Below are 17,535 nucleotides of genomic sequence, written 5' to 3'. Positions count from 1 at the left end.
ACCGCTGAGCTAAATCTTCTGTTTTCAAAAATTAATTTTCACATGATATGTTTTTCCATCTTTTGACTTTCAACTTCACATGTCACGATGTTGGAGATAAGCTTCTTCTAGGCAGATTATCACTGGGACGCGTCTTTTTATCTGCTTTGCACGCTGAATTGGTGTTTAGACCACTCTCATAACTATGTTTTGGCTTAAATACACTATTTTTGTCAATTGTTTTCCACTCCTGTTTTCTTCATCCTGCTTTTCTGTGGGTTACTGGAACTTTTTAGGATCTCATTTTGATTTACTAGAATGTCTTACAATGATCTCTATCTCTATATAAAATTTGTTTTAGTCACTGGTAGCCTGGGAAGGGAGGTCACCATGGGTATGCAACAGGAGAAGCCCTGCTAGGGCCACTCTTTGTGAGCCCTGCTGAGGCTCTGGTGCTTGACACAGAGTGGGCTGCTGGGTGAGGAGCTGGGGCCAAACTCTAGTGCCAACTCTAGAAGTGGTTGGGACCACAGACTAGCCAGCCCTAGTCACATCCCTACATGGGGGGTCCCAAATGTGGCTGGACATGCAGGTACTGTGTCCTCTGGCCCTTGGCCTGAGGTCAGGGCTTCACAGTCAGAGACTTCACACCCAGCCCCAGCCACATCCCTATCCGGTGGAGCACAAACCAGAGAGACTAGGGATGCAGGGAGTGCGAGGGACCCCACTGCACCTGGCACTGAGCGGTGCCCATGAGAATGAGGCTCACCCTCCCACAGCAGCAGGGCAGCAATGAGAAGGAGAAATTCACTTCCTGGGCAGCAACATGCACATCTGGATGTTGTGGGGACCACAGAAGCTCTCTGCCCTCTTCCCTTCCAAGCCTGGCACACTCAATGCCAAAGGAATGCTGGCCACAGGTCTGACAGATAAAGGTCAGGCCAGGAATCAGAAATGTTTTATCACGATCCCAAAGTGGAGCCTCTGACATTTGAAATAGAAAAGTAAATAAGACAAGGAACTCAGAACCACAAGGCGAGCCACTAGAAGACTGCTGTTAAAAGATTAAGGGCAGGATGTACCCAGAATCTCCGTATTAGTAACGTCCATCTCGGAAGGCCACAGAATAAAAGGTGAAAAAGCTCGTAGTGTACTTTCTTTCCCTCCAAGTGCTGTTAAACTCTCCTGGCCATGCATAAAAGTTGGGCCTCTAAGGAAAGGGTGCCGGAGATGCCCCACAAACCACGGACATTTAGAGGGCCTTCTGAGGCCCAAAGGTCACGATGGACTTCCCTTGGACAGGAGGTAACTGCTCCTGCTAGCACTCCAGACCAGCGCTAACCAGCACAAACAGTCAGAGAGCTACACCTGTTATTTAAAACTTTCAAGTGGCTGCATTTTAAAGAGTAAAAGAGAAGTTGGTGGGATTATTGTAATAATGCATTTTATTTAGCTGCAATTTTAGAGCACACCCACATGTACCCATCTGTGGTCTCTGCAACCCAGTGTGCACTTCATACTTAGGCCACACCTCCAGTTGGACAAGCAGTGTCAGCAGTGCTGGGCACACATCCAGCTGCTGGCTGCTGCTCTGCCCCACCACCCCACCCCCACCTCCAGCTTCTCCCCTCCTGAACACACCCCAATTCAGGATGCTCCTCACCACACCCCTGTCTGGGGCACCCGTGGGTCCTGCTTTAAGTCCCAAGTGCAGTGTCTTTCCCTGGTCACTGGTCCCAGATCGAGAGTTGCCCTGCCTGAGTCTGAATCCATCTTTGCCACGCACAATGGGAGGAAGTCACTTAACATCTCCTTAGCCTCCATTTCCCGGTTTGATTTCCCCAGTGTTGTTGGAGAGAGAGGAGGTGACACTGGTGGAACACCATATCCTAATTCAACACCAGAAGGAGACTGGTGACACGATCCGCCTCCCCCCAGGTCCTGTATGCAACAAGAAAGCACATCCTCCTTTCACCCAGGACGTGCCATGCTCACCAACCTGTGTTTCAGCCCACCCAGGCAGAGGCACGTTCCCTCCCCTCGTCTCCACCTTGGAGCCCTCACACTCTCTCCCGTGCCCAGGAGCACTCTGGGGCTCGCAGAGGACGAGGTACTCACCTCCTGACTCCTCACTCAGTCCGAGACTCTCACCCCCAGCCTGCTGCTCCCCTGTGCATCCACCCAGGTGACTCCCAAAGTTCAAAATACAGTTGTGAAGCAAATAAACAAAGAGCCAGCAGCCCTGGGGTTCATGACAGTATTAACAGCATGCAAAGTAAGGAGAAAGGAGGCTTCTGTCTCCACGGCCCTGCCTGAGGTCCCACACCCTCCTCCACACATCCCCAGCTCTGCCTCTCACCACCCCAACCACAAAGTGGCTCCTGGAGTGCATCGAGGGACCCCGTCACAGAAAGGCACTGATTCTGGACCCACCCAGTAATGCGGAATGGAGAGCTCCAAAGGCCAGGGGAGACACACCCCTGCACCATCTACCCTGCCAGGCACAGACCTGGACTGGCCTCAGCTTCAGGAAAGGGTGTAACCAGGAGCACCGTCAGTCATCAGATCTCTCTTTCTGTCCCGGATAAAGGACAATGAGAGCAAAGGAAATTTACTTTATGAAAAAGAAACTTCTTGAAAAATCAAGGTGGTATAATAAAATGTTCATCTGTTTAAATGAAAGTGAATCTCAAATGAAGAGATCATTAATCCCTTTTATAAGAGCACTATATTCATTTCACTTTAACGAACCGTGACTGGTCCTCACACAAGTTTCTGCATCACAAACGAGAAACACTGCTTACTTCAAATTTTAAGAGAGGCTTTCTTACTTCCCCAAACAGGGCTCCCATACCCCGCCAACTCTTAGTTCTTCACAATACTTAGCCTACCTGGGGGAGGAAGAGGCTAAGGAGGCATGGGCCAGGGGGGCAGGCGGTGACCCCAGTCCCGCAGTTGTGCACTGTCCTCCTCCCACAGGGCCAGAGGGAGCCAGTGGCCACCACACTGCCCTGTCTTTTTCCTCCCTGACTCCCCCCAGCTGCCCCAATGTCCTGCGGGGTGCCAGACATGTCAGTTCAGTAAGCCCCACAATTAAACACCCATAGCAACCATGGGAAGCAATTTCATCAAGCCTACCCTGCTGCCCTGCAGATCAAGCTCCCAACAGCCAGTACCCTTTGGAAGCCTACCAGGTGGCGATGCGCTTCTGGCCCCGCTCTACTGAATGAAAATTGTTAAAGGCTGTGGTATCTCCTCAGCAGTCCATGAAATTGAGTTGAGCACCAGAGCCCAGGGCAATTAGTCATTGTAGGCACCACCTGGTGGCCCCTCCTGACCCTGTACAATCACAGGGCCTAGACCGTCACTCTAGAACCTGAGATGCCCCCACAGATATACAACAAGCCAGAAACATGCATAGCCTGCACCAGGACCTATGCTCAGCCAGTCTTTTCCTTAGTATCAGCCTGTCCTTCACCTGCAGTGCCACAGGTTGGTGTGATGGGCATCGGCCCTTTCCCTCCTCACAGCCTGTGCCACAGGAGCAGGTAACCCAAAGAGCTTGGTGCTCAGCCCAGCACATATCCACATGGTCTACCCCCAGGGATGCTAGGACCGAGCACAGGCTCCCAAGGCACTCATGGGTCTATGGACAGAGAAAGGGAGGTCCAGTCCTCAGCCTTCCTGCCCATTGCTGGCCATTCCAGTCCAGTGCCTCGACTCCAAGTAGAGGGGCTGAAAAATGTTCGGATGTTTCAGGAACATGACTGACTTCTGCCACAGGGAGAAGGTTAAAGAAATTGGTGGATAATTTAACTTTTTATCCTAACAAGACATCAAAGGAACACCACAAAGCTGAAGAGAAAGAAGTCCTTCCAACTGCCAAACATATAGGAAGGTCAATGGAGGTGGGGACAGCACTGTGAGGGTGAGAAGCCTGACACAAATGCAGTCGCCGAGGACCTCAGAGGGACACATGCAGGGGGGTGCTGTGCAGGAAGGTGCTATGCAGTAAGGTGCTGTGCAGTGGGGTGCTGTGTGTGGGGGTGCTGTGCAATGGGGTACTGTGCAGTGAGGGTGCTGTGCAGTAGGTGATGTGCAGTAAGGGCAATGTGCAGTGGGGGTGCTATGCAGTAGGGGTGTCATGCGGTAGGGTGATTTGCAGTGGGGGTACTATGCAAGGGGGTGCTGTGCAGGGGGGTGCTGTGCAGTGGGTGTTGTGCAGTGGGGGTGCTGTGCAGTGGAGGTTCTTGTGCAGCAGGGTGCTGTGCCATGGCGGTGCTATACAGTGGGGTGCTGTACAGGGGGGTGCTGTGCAGTGGGTGCTGTTCAGTGCAGATGCTGTGCAGTGCAGGTTCTTGTGCAGGGGGGTGCTGTACCATGAGGGTGCTGTGCAGGGGGGTGCTGTGCAGTGGGTGTTGTGCAGTGGGTGTTGTGCAGTAGGGTGCTGTGCAGTGGGAGGTTTGCAGTGGGGGTTTGTGCAGTGAGGGATGCATGCAGTGGGCACAGGTGTGATAGGGCCATGGGCACTGAACGGTGACACCCATGTTCGAAGCCCTGCTTTAGATGAGAGGTGGATAGTGGTCAGCAGAGAGAGTCCTCGCCCATGGAATTACAGTCAGCACTGCATGCTGCCAGCCAAGTGGCTTCTTAATCCTCAAAATGAGGCAGGTCAATAAGTGTAAAATATGTATCAGATTTGAAAAACTTTGTATACAAATATAAAATATCTCATTAATAACTTTATAGTGTATAGAGTTTGAGATAGTATTTTGAATAAATGTATTTAATGCAAATAGTGAATTTCAGTGTTTTCTATTTCTTTTAATTTTTTAGTAAGGGGTGCAAACATTTAAAAGGATGTCTATGTTTATATTAGGTACACGCCTCACATTGTATTTCTGTAGGACAGGGATACCCTGGGAAAGTAGGCAGACAGCAAGTAAACAAATAAAAACACATTCACGTTTATTAGGCAGTGATGAGAATCATAAAGACACTTGAGGCGAGGGACATCACAAATCAGCCCACAGGGAGACGTCCCTTCTGGACTCAGTCTCTGACGGCTGTGCGAAGGGAGAATGCAGGGTTCAGGGCAGGAGGACTAGGGTGCAGAGCAGTGAGTGCTGGCCTGGAAAGGGTGGGTAACAGTGTAGCCGAAGGAGGCAGAAAACCACCTTGCTCCTGGTGGAGCCACACCAGGCCTCATCTCTGCCACATGGCCGTTTCCCCCATGTGGGAGTTTCTGTTCTGCGGAGCTGCAGCAATGTTTCAAAAATGCTCCACAAGGAAGGACCAGCAGCAGAGGCAGCCTCCCAGCCTTAGTTTTCTCTCTGTTGAATGACAGGGATGTATAGCCAGGTGTGCCACCCCAGCCTGTGCCTGCGGGCTCCCCCAGGTCTTCAGCCCTGGTCCAATGTTGAACGGGTTCTAGCAGAACCCTGCATGCCTGTGAGTCTAGTTCTCCCAGAACCGTTTATCTCCTGCACTAGCATCTGTGCACCACTCTGCAGTGTCTGCTGATGGGGAGACTGGAGCCCAGAGGGAGCTCTACCCATATACACCGCCCCCATGGCCATGACAGGCTAGCGAACAGGCCCAGGGAGAGCTGCCCTGGCGACGGAAGTGCTTGGCTGCATTTCTGAGCTAACTTTGTGGTGCCACTGAGGGGAGGTGCCACACTGTGGGGAGGTGCCAGCCTTTCCACACACGGCAGGGCATTGCTCCTGGGGACAGTGTGGACTCACAGTGCTGAGACACTCAGCACACACAGGATGCCACAGCTCCAGTCTCCACACGGCCACCACGCCCACCAGGCTGCAGAGGCCCTCACCTGAGACGCTCTTCCTCCTTCTTGCGGAGAGTGAAGTCTCTCTGCACCACCTGGAGAACATGTTCCGTCTCGTCGTCTGTAAGACCGGACAGATCCAGCTTCCTCCCCATGGCTCAGTGCCAAATACAGGCGGTGGACGGAGACCTGGGAGACCAAGGCAGAGACCACAGTTGAGGGCAAGACAGAAGCCATGTCCATACACAGGCCCCCGGACCCCACACAGAAACAAACACAACTTTCCTTGAAGCTTCGCCAAAGGCCGCCTGCCCCCCACACGTGCATGGCTGCAGGAAAGGACCATAGCTGGTCATCTCCTAGCCCCGTCATCCCAACTCTGAGAAGAGACCAAGAAAACCAAAACTTTGGAAAAAATCACAAATCCTTTACAACAGAATGGGTCCCATGCCTCACTTCCTGTGGATCCTATCGCACACTGAAAAGTTATACCAGGAACTCATTTCTGTGCTTTGAAGTTTTAAATCACAAGTATTGTAAGTAATTACTAAATAAATTATAAGACTTCTTTTTAAAATACTAGGTATGCCATATCCCTTTAAGTTGTGATCATGTGACTATAAAATAATCAGCAGACAACTTCAGCTCTGTGGGGAAGACAGGTAGCAGGGGCAGCTGGGCCACATGCAATTTCCACTTTCAGTTCTCTGAGAAGTCTCCGCACTGATTTCCATAATGGTTGCACCCCTCTGCGTCCCCAGCTACAATGTAGCGGGCTCCTTTTAACCTTTTAACAGCCTTGCCCGCATTGGTTATTGTTTGATTTCCTAATGGTTGCCATTTCTGGAGTAAGATGGAATCTTATCGTTGTTTATATTTGCATTTCTTTAGTGGTCACAGATGCTGAACATTTGTTCTATATTTGTTAACCATTTTTATTTCTTCCTCTGTCATGTCTGTTTACTTCTCTAGCAAGTCTTGACTAAGTCTGTAATTTTAGGGGGTTTAATTTTTTTTTTGAGTTCTTTGTGTATTTCAGATATATTTCACATTTCCTCCATTTGAAGAGGAGCTGGGAAACTTTTTTCTCATCCTATGGGTTGTTTCATCATTCTACCGATGAATCTTTTGCTAAGTATCTTCCCCAAAATGTGCAAGTCATTATACTACATTGGTACTTGCATACCAATGTTTATAGAAGTACAATTTGCAATAGCTTAATCCTGGAAGCAGCCTGTGTGCTCATCAACAGATGACTTGATAAACAAAATGCAGAATCCATATATAGTGGAATGTTGCTCAGCTATAAAGAATGACAAATTTGAGGCTTTTGTAAGGAAATGGGTACACCTGGAAAATAATGTTGAGTGAAATAAATCAGATACACAAGCTTGAATACCACATGGTATCTCTCATTTGACTGAGGTAAAGTACAAAGGAAGAAAATGATAAAGGATGGACAGAAGGAGACAGGGGCACAGACCTCATCCAACAGGGAAAGGGTCCAAGGGAACAAGGGGGGGGGGTGAGGAGGAGGGGAAGGGGAAATGAGAGAATAATGATTTGCCATGTATAGGACCCTAATAACTCCAATCAGTATAAATCAATGGTTAAGCCCTAACATGTGCTAAGCAAACAGTATCAATAGGTAGGAAAAGGTGACAGGGAACCAGAGGATTATTGGGGCAGGGTGAGGGTACAGGGCAGTGGAGCAGAAGGAGGCACAGGAAAAGTCCAAGCTGTACTATGTACATGTAGCCACTTTCCAAATGACTGCAAGGTGCATAAATTACAAACAGGTATTAATTAAATAAAAATATTGCAATGTAAAGCAAAAGAATCAATAGATTCTCTTCTCTAAGAGGAAAAATGTACAGTAAAATGATTTTACTTAGCCATTCTCTCAGCAGTAAGAAAGTCTGTATTGCAGATAAATAATTCCCAGTAGCAAACATCTAAAAATTATGGGGAAAAAATTTCTCCTTTTGGTCCTTAAAATTAGACCCAAACCACACACTTGCTAAGGAGATCCACCACTGAACTATACCCCTGCCCAGAAAATCCTGTCCTGCAATTTTCAGCCAGGCATGGGGTTTCACACCCATAATCTCAGCTCGTGAGGAAGGTGAGGCAGGAGGGTCATGAGCTCCAGCTCAGTCTGGGAGAGATCCTGTTTCAAAATAATTTTTTAAAAGTAGATAAAAAGTGTTGGAAATAGCTCAGTGCAAAAGGCCTGGATTCAATCCCCAGTACCAGGAGAGGGGTTAAGGATTTTAAGGAATACTTTGCCTAGGGATAAAATCAAATAAATAATTCCAGAAAGTTCCTTGGGATTGAAGACCGACTTAAACATGGATGCCAACAACCTTCACTGAATATCTGCAAAGCCAATTCAGCAAGATATTAAAAGGATTCGCATCATGTCAAGGGAGGCTCTTTCTAAGTAACTGGTTTCTCATCATTCAAGAATAAATCTGTATCATTCACACATGAATGCATTAAACGGGAGATGAGTCCTAGATCACTTCCATTGACGCAGGAAAGGCATTTCATGAATTCAATCCCCGCTCACACCAGCCACTCTCTACAAGAACACATGCTTAATGCCATCCATGGCATTTGCAAAAGTGCTCACTGACTCAAGGCTGAGTCCTTTCTGAGATCAGGACAAGACCCAGATACTCATTCCCACCTGAGCTCAGCACTGAATGCCCTGACTGTGAAGCCGCGTTTGTCCAGACTGAGCGGCCCTCGAAATGCATATGGATCAACTACTGCTCTTCCAGAAACAACAGAATTTTATTTTCCATGGGTCTAGCAGGTTTCTGGAAGCTGCTCCCCTTCATGGCCCAGCACCCTGGCTGGGGCGGGAGTGGCAGCCCCAAAACTCTCCAAGATGCCTGCAGAGCTTCTCGTCCATTCCCTTGATAAACAACGCCCAGCAGCTCTGCACCCTGTGGCTGAGTCCAAGTGGCCACATTCTTGGCCTTGTGTCTGAACTCCTTTTTCCTTCCTTCAGTACCTGATGTGTCCAGGCTATGAATCTTCCAAATCAATGACTCCTTCCTCTTTGATTACAAGTCTCCAATTCAGTTCATTGCTGTCTTCACGTTTTATAATAGCAGGCACGGGAAGCCACGTGGTACCCACCAGCACTCCACATAGGGATTCTCTCTGCCAAACCTCCCACAAGGTATCAGCATACGGAAACAGCTCAGCCAAGTTCTTGCTGCTTTAAAACAAGGCCAGGAATTTGGTGCTGGGCAGTCAGGAGATGATGAATTGGATCTAGACGTTACACCATGTGCAACAAAAGAAAAGCAGACTCTTTCACTTCTGTGCTGGGGATGGAGCCCAGTGGTGGAGCACCTGCCTCGCATGCACAAGCCCTGGGTTTAATCCCCAGTGCCACCAAAAAAACTCAAAGACACCCCGCACAAAAACCAATTTCAAAGTAAAATGACAATCCAAAAATGGAGAACAAACATTTGCAGCACATAAAATTTACAATATTATATTTAGCTTATGAAAAAAGTCCTACAATTAATCAAGAAAAGATAGCAACTGATAGAAAAAATGAGCAAAAGATATGAACAGCCATCATACACGTGGGACAAAAAAGCTGAATAAGCCTATGGAATGATGCTTAACTTCCTTGGTGATCACAGAACTAAATTAAAACCACCTTCCACAGCCAGTGCTGTGGTCTGAATGTCCCTTAAGGCCCTGAATGTCCCTTAAGGCTTGGTTGCCAGCCTGAGGCACTTCAGGGTGAGGAGTGGTGTGGAAGACTCTGCAGGCACCTGGTGGCAGGAAGTGAGGTCACTGGGAGCGTGGAAGACAGTGTTTTCCTGTCTCTCTTTCCATCCTGGCTGTCAGGAAGGTGCATCTTCCTCCACCATGCACTCCAACCTGACATTCTGCTTCACACAGGCCGCAAGGAGACAGAGCTCAGCACCGAGGGTTGAGCCTGTGACACCACGAATCAGAGCAAACCTCTCCTAACGCGCAGTCATCTCAGGTGTCCCCTCATGCGGAAGGCAAGCTGAGATGCCAGCAAATAAAACATCTACCGAATGCTGCAAGGAGGTGGACAAGAGGCTTCCCCAGAGGGGCCTAAACTGGTACAATCTGTTTGTGACTTAATCATCTTTCATTTAACAGCTGAAGATGCATGGATCCACCTCATAGAGGTGTTTCCTCAGACACAACCTTGTAAATATACACCAAGAGATGGGGATTGGGTTGAATTACATGAAAACTATAAGTTGGGACTGTTTTCATGTATAAAATGGCAATTCCACACAGTTCAACCTAACAGAAGACTATTAGTAGAATCATACTCAAACCAGCAGGAGATAAAGTAAATAAAACTTGCAAATCATCTCACACATCCACAAAGAGAAGACAGATAACTAAAACAGGCACGTTTACTTATGCAGCACTCCGCCACCATGACGAAGAGTACACAAAGGCTGCACTCGCCGCCTGGATGAGCCCCGGCATTGTATTGGGAGACACAGATGCACACCACAGGTATGCACGCACGGCTGCTCTCACACAGAGGTCAAAAGCACACAAAGACAAAGACCATATTTTCTAAGAAAAGTTGTGCCAAACTGTAGAGGAAAGCGGTGCCCGGAGAGGAGGGAGACTCAGCAGGGGACAACCTCATAGGAGCAAGGAGCTGACTGTCAGTTGTGGTCCGTCCCGGGAGAGATGGCACTAGGGCTGCCACTTTTGCTTATTAGTAGAAGGGGCAAGTCAAGTATATTTTTGTCTGTAGGTATCTTCTGTAAGTACAAAAAATAACATACACCGCAAACAAAACATAAGTAATATAATCCATATAGTGATAGGGAAAGGAAACATTGGAAACACTGGCGAGTACGCTGAGGGTTCTAATAAAAATAATAATGACTTAATAGGTCGATTGATTATTGATCAAATATGCACTATGTCTCATCTCTACCACCACCCAGAGATGAAAAATGTGCCTTGGACAGAGCCACCTGAGCACGGCCGTGTCTCAGCAGACCTGGAGCCAGGCTCCACCTTCTTCTGAGAGGAAACTGTGGACCTTGGGTTTGAAACTTGAGCTTCCCAGTTCCCTGGCCTCTTTCAAACATGTAATAACTAGGAAGAAAGATCTCATTAACCACTGTTAGTGTTTAAAGGTTATTGTCCTTTTTATTCCCAAACAATTGCTATAAACTGAGAGAACACAGCAGCTTCAGTCCTTAAGAGCTGAATGGTTTAAAGCCCCGTGACTGGGTAATGCAAACTAAGCTCAAGATTTAACCAGCAAATCAAAGCAAAAATCCCAAACACTCTGAAAATGCACTTTTCACCCAAGTAATGCTCTTTGGTGAAAACTAATCCTCAATCCACTCTGCCCAGGTGACAAGAAATTGGGACAGCAGCAATCAAGCAGAAGCCAGCTCTACCCTGGGCCACAAAGCAGGGAGCCCTAGCAGCACAGGCACTAGACTGGAGGCCAGAGCAAAGAGCAGATGCAGGTGGACAGTGCCCCTCGCTGTCCCCAGAGGCCTTACGCTGGTGCTTCTGACTGTGCTGACCAGGGAAGTCCAGAGCTCCTGTAAGGTCCTGGGACAGAGAGGAGCACGTCCTCTTCTGTGGCCAGGGTTTCCTGGGTGCTTTCCCACTGGGCATCAAGAAGCCAGGGTAGAGAGGCTTCTCTCGCCCTCCCCTTTTCCTTCTCAGCTGGCCACAGGTAGCTTCCCACATTGTGCCCCACTCCATCCAGGTGACGAACCCCTAGCCTGAGTGGAGACAGATGAGGGTAGGGGGGTGCAAGGAGGCCAAGCCCATCAGACGCTGCAGGGCTGGACGCAGCGTAGCCGTGGACGCCGCCTCCAAGATGAAAGCCGTGTGTGGCCCAGAAGGTGAGGAGCCGCACAAAGCATGCTGCCGGCACGGTTCCTGGTTCGGACAACGGCACAAGCAAGGACACTGGTTAGTTAGCAGAAACCTTGCAGGTGAGAGAAAACAAGACCGCGAGTCACAGGACTAGTGAATCCTCAACGGGAGTTCACCATGAAAGGGCAACATCTGTAAGAGTGGCGTTCTGGAAAGGAACCCAGAACACAAAGGTCAAGGACAGATGCCCGAGTAAGAGCTTTACAAATCCAGTTTTCTATTGATTTTGCTGTACGTGTGGGGGAGGGTGTTGTGTGTATATTGCCTAATAGATAAGGAAAACTAAGCACATTAATTTGGCATACCCAAAGCCCTAAAAACAATGAACAGTAAATATTATTGGGGGTTCCTCTTTGATCACAGCTAGTTTTTTGCTAGAATTTAAAAGAAATTCCTGATTGCTACAGAGGAATTTAAATATCAGGGTTCTTCCACTGCAGGAACTCATTAGTAGAGGGAAAGCAGAAAAGAGGTTGTCCAGGGAAAAAATAAAACACAGTGATTGACAATGTGGCTGTTTTCTGTCCTGAAAGCTCCCTGCTGTGGCCTGGCCCCCCTGGGACCTCTTCCTCACCATGCCTGGGAGCAGCCCAGGGGCCTGTGCCACAGGGTGCAGAGGCATGGACCAGATCCGCCTGACGCTGCTGATGTCGAGCCCCTCTCCTGGGAATGGCTCGTGGTCCCAACAGCCTCCTGCATGGCCGACTGAGTGGTGCTCTTCTATGACTGTGGTTAATTCTGCATTTTGCTTTTGTTTCTTTGTGTAGCATCAGTTTCTGTTTTTATTTCTTTACATTTCTGCAGTTCTGGGGAATGAACTCAAGACTTTTACCACACTACGCAAGAGCTCTAGCATTAAGCTGTACCTTCAGCCCAGTTTCAGTCCTTAAGCCACTGACACAAGCTCCTTAGAAACCCGAGGCTGACCTTGTTGGTCAACTGTCACAGCACTGCTTAGTACCATTTCATCTGACTGAAATGGCCATGAACTCGATAGGGACAGACAGACACACACACATTCATACACACACACACACACACACACACACACACACACACACACAGCACACATGCATATGTATATCATAGACAATATACATGCACATCACACACACACACACAGTCCTCCTCAGCACTTCCTGCTCTGTCCAGGCTTGAGCTGCAAGCCAACCTCATACCAGGACCCACTTAAGACCTAGTGTTGCAGATCACCGTTTGCTAATTTCTTTTTCTAAACTGTTTGGCTAATGTTACCCACTTAACAAATTCAGATGATATTTTCATTGACTGTGAAGTCCACCAATGACTATAAGAAGAACTGCCATCTTTGTAATTCTAGGTTTTCTTATAAAGGAACCAAGAACAAAGTTTATGCAAATGTGGGTGATAATCTAAAATAACTCAACCATTTATTGCATAAAAATTTACACAGCAAAAAAGCTGTATGTATAGAATTTTAAAAACCAGTGACAATTAGGAAAAGAAGTAATTATCCTAATTAAGAACATTTAAAAATAGTGAGAAAAAATAAAAATCTCTCAAGAAAAAAAATGGCAAAAAGCTCATGAAAAAGGTAGTTTTTCAACTATCACTGTCCAAGTTATAGTTCAACAAAAATATCCCTCACCTCTAGAAATGGAATAAATAATTTCAACAAAATTTGTGACCATTTTTTGCATTATATGAGTAAAGAGCAGCTTAAATATTTTATGTACTGATCCACTTAATGATCACAGTCCTGAAGAAAAGAGAAACAATTATGTCCATTTTGAAGATCAGTACATGAGGCAAAGAGAGGGCACATAACTCATCTGAGGTGATACATCTGTGAAGAATGAGATCAACACTGTAAAATAAATAAGGTACCTGGTGCCAGAGGCAACTTCTCAGCAGGAGCATTGTTTTCACTGGCAAAAACAGGCAAACAAGGCCGGACATCCTTTGGTTAATAAATGGTTGAACATTTTTGGAAAATTATTCAGCTACTGAAATTGAGTTATTCCAAGTGAGATCTGGTCCTAGGGTCACAGAGAGGTAGCCTGCCCATGAGTACTGTAAGCCATCAACACAATATAAAAACAACTGCCACCACTTCTTGGCCTTTTGGCTGAGATCAAGTGTAAAAACAACCATTAGAAGGCCAAAAGAAGACAAAGCTCAGGAGATCTGACCTTTGAAATCCAGGAAGTATCTCAGTGGGTGACAGCTGTGTGGACAGAGCTTCCTGACTAAAAACTGTGGTTGTATGCAGAGCCAGACAACCGTAAGTCAGGGGACGGAGCTCAGTGCCGGCAAGGCACAGGACACTGAGCTGGCAGGAGGCAGCATCATGGAGAAGGGCCAACATCTCCTTAGCTGTTCTTCACAGCCTCTGCTGTCCCGGGAACCACGTGTGTGGGGAAGGGTCCAGGGAGCCAGGAAATCAGGTGAGAGAGACTAAGGAATCTGAGTGAAGATTTCAGCTCCCACCCTTCACAGAGAGCAAGAACGCAGCATGGCTGAGCTCCTACCATAGGATTGCTGGGAAAGCAGGAAAGTCTACATTACGTCCCAAGATTAAGCCATCTACTCTAGGCCTAAGGGCAAGACTTGAAAGAGATCCTTCCAAAAAAGTATAAAATTGGGCTGAAGATTTAGCTCAGTGATGTAAGTGCCTGATTGGCAAGCACAAGATCGTGAGTTCAATCCCCGGTATCAAAATAACAACAGCAAAAAGGTATAAAATTAAGCTTCTTAAAGTCAAGATGATTTAACTCCATTAAAGAAGTCAATTCAACACTCTTTAGAAGAAAACTACAGAAACCAGAATTGCTATAACATATTCTCCATAACATGTCAACTGTGTACAGTACACAGTTGACAATTGCTAGACATGTAAAGAAATACAAGAAAGGTCACCCAATGCCAAGAGAAAGAAAACAGACTCTAAGATAACTCAGATTTTACTAGGGCAAAAATAAGATGGAGAAATAAGGCTAACATGTAACTTATAAAGCTATAAATAAAATTAAACTATTTTTGAAAAGACTGAAACTATGTTTCAAAGAAAATTTAACCAATGAAAAGTTCTATATATAAAAAAAGACTTAAAGGATAAGACAGAATACACAAAAATACATCAGTTGTTAAAAGCAGATTGCAGGTTTATATCAAGTCAATTTGCTATAGCGAATTTAAGTCATCTGTACACTTTAAAGAGGGATATAATTTTGTATACATGCATAGCCATTGAGATCCCCTTAGTATACTGTTTAGTTTTAAAAAAAGCTTTAGAAAACATCCATGATATGAAGCTATATCAGTATCAGCTTCTGGGTACCCACAGGGTGGCGTGAGGAGAAACAAATCCTGCTTGTGCTGGGTCCAGTTTTGTTATATATTTTGAAGCACTTTTTATCATTATTTAGTTATGCCCAAAGGACTTGAACTCATATTTACGAAGTTAAAAGTTATCCTCAATAACTGAGAAGCAATTTTATATCATCAGAAGACACTACTGTTCCTTACCATAACGCTTGTTTCATGCTAACAGTGACTGTGACCTTTAGTTGACAGCAACAGTGGCTGATGTTTTGTGGGATGTGCTGCTCTAAAGTCTCTCAAGAGCCCTCCTGGAGTTACACTGTCCCCTCTTTCACTGAGGGAAATCGAGGCCAAGGAAAGTTGAACAAGTCACCCAGTGCTATGGGGGTGGGGAAGTGCCTGTGCCCAGCTACAAGGTGGAGACGCTCGACTTTTTAATGTATATTCCTAACTCACTCAGGAACCCACTCTGCCGCATCTAGGATGATTGCAACCAGGCTGTCTCAGTTGCTTTCTCCTTGGACACAATACCCAACATCCACAACTTAGAAGAGGAGAGGTTTACTTTGGCTCACAGTTTGTAGAGGTTTAGTCCATAGCCAGCTGGCTCCAAGGCAGGGTGCCTGTCAGAGAAGAAACAGCTCATGGCAGGGCAAACAGGAAGCAGAACAGGATCAAGGGAGAAGGTGAGATTTATACCCTTCCAAGTATGCCCTACCTCTTCCCTCCAGGCTTTGCCTCAAAACAGCAAAGCCAGCTAAACACTCAGCAGTGAGATAATCTAGTGATGAACATCACATAACTATGATCCATGAGACTTTGAGGGGACATCCAGACATAAATCGTAACACAGATGCAATCACATGGAACAAATTTTTCCCATCAAGCGTACAAATGCAGTCTTAAGAGGATAGTTCTAAAGTTCCAGTTGTTTTCCAACCTGAACTTGAATCACTAGCACCTCATTACTTCAGTGGTAGGTGACTGACATTTCAAACTGAAAATCCCTGAAGCCCCTGGCTAAACAGGAACATACTGGCACATATTCCAGCACTGTCCTGTCATCTTTCCTACACGGGGCTCTCGGGGTACAGTCTGCCTCTTCCAAAGGTTTCTGCCCTCAGATTATATCAGCCCTCACTGGTCTCCAATGCAGGATGCAGCTGCAGAGCTGAAAGGCCCCAGAGGCAAGTGTCAGGAAGTCCCCACAACTCTGCAGCAGGTTTGACAGTCCACCCACACAAGACGGTGGACTACAGAAAATAATGTCCTTAGGCAGCACATAAACTTCATCATCATTTCTCTGTCAGAGATTAGTATCAGAAACCCTGAAGATGTGACATTGCTCATCTCACACTAACAGATTTCTCAGTCAACAGGACACCAACTACAGTTTAAGTCTCTGCTGAGGTCCAAAGAAAGCCCCACTGTCACCGCACTATCACCCAAGGAGCAAAAAAAGCACCTACTGAAATCAGCCTCATAAACTGTGGACCATTGGATCTGAGCTTTCAGTGGAAAAACATAAGTTAGCCAAGGGAAGAAAGAGGGGATGAAAAGAACAGTGATTTCTTAAACTAAAACATTTAATTTGAATTTGCATCCAAGTTTAAATTTTAGTTTCCTTTGGCTTCCTTCACATATAGGATTTGGGAGAAAGATGTGAATGCTGAGTAAAAATGCTCTTACATGTTTTCTAAAATGAATAGAGAGAAAAAACCCTGTATGAACCTTAAAGTTGCCCTGTGGACAGGAGGAAACATCTATCAGGCCCAGACTTCACCCTGGCTAAATGAAAATGTTACCAATAGGCACCGGTTGGGAATCCTGAGCCATGAGAGTGGCTGCCCAGGAGCGACAAGTGATGTCGGGCTGCCTCCCCATCTGTACCAGGATCGCTCCTGCCTGTCAGTGCAGAGGACAGATGTCTGGAAGGCTCTGCATGCCCTGGGGTTCCCCAGGAGCAGGAAAAGACCAAACTTCCTCCTCGGACTTCCACCGTCTCTTGGTGGACCCATCCACCCCAAGACTCTTATTCCCCTAGGCAAAATACAAGCCTGGGCTCCTGCTAGGGCAGCTTGGCTTTGTCCCCTCGACTCTGGATCCTGCCAAGCAAACCAAGACTGTGCTGGAGCTAAGCAACTCTGATGATCTGTCAACAAGAACCTTGACCTGTCCTGATGCCAAGTACCAAGGTCCGTGAGGCCACCCTGCTTCCAACTCTCTGAGGCCAAGTCTCTTTCCAGAACTTTCCTCGTTTTGCTCAAGTTAATTAAGAGTTGTTCCATCCCTTGCAATAACAGCTCTACATGGCTTATCTGCAGATGTATACAAAGGATAGGTCACTTCTCCCTCACCTGAAAAAGCCGAAATTGCCTTTTTGGCATCTTAAATGACAGCTTGACAGCATCACTGTAGTTACTCAAAATATACAAAGCCTTTACAAATAACTGCATCAAATCACTGGCTAGATAACACTGGGCTTATGAAACAAAAACACTTTTAAATGTCTACGGTATGGACTT

At 46.7% G+C, this 17,535-nt stretch overlaps 1 protein-coding gene across 4 annotated transcripts in view; it reads right to left on the bottom strand.

The window, feature by feature from the left end:
* Positions 1-17,535, bottom strand: part of Myrip (myosin VIIA and Rab interacting protein) — a 153,040-nt gene that overhangs the window by 110,040 nt on the left and 25,465 nt on the right. For all 4 annotated transcript variants that reach the window (XM_063260950.1, XM_013160340.3, XM_003476997.5 and 1 more), the window contains exon 2: positions 5,813-5,956. In XM_063260950.1, coding sequence (XP_063117020.1) covers positions 5,813-5,922 — 110 coding nt within the window. In that variant the 5' untranslated portion in view covers positions 5,923-5,956. The remainder of the gene's footprint in view (positions 1-5,812; positions 5,957-17,535) is intronic.

This window comes from Cavia porcellus, unplaced genomic scaffold (genome assembly GCF_034190915.1).
Source record: "Cavia porcellus strain 051 isolate PalLab524CR breed Dunkin Hartley unplaced genomic scaffold, mCavPor4.1 scaffold_14, whole genome shotgun sequence".
Taxonomy (NCBI): Eukaryota; Metazoa; Chordata; class Mammalia; order Rodentia; family Caviidae; genus Cavia; species Cavia porcellus.
The sequence above is the reverse complement of the archived record's forward strand: the minus strand, read 5'-3'. Positions and strand labels throughout refer to the sequence as shown.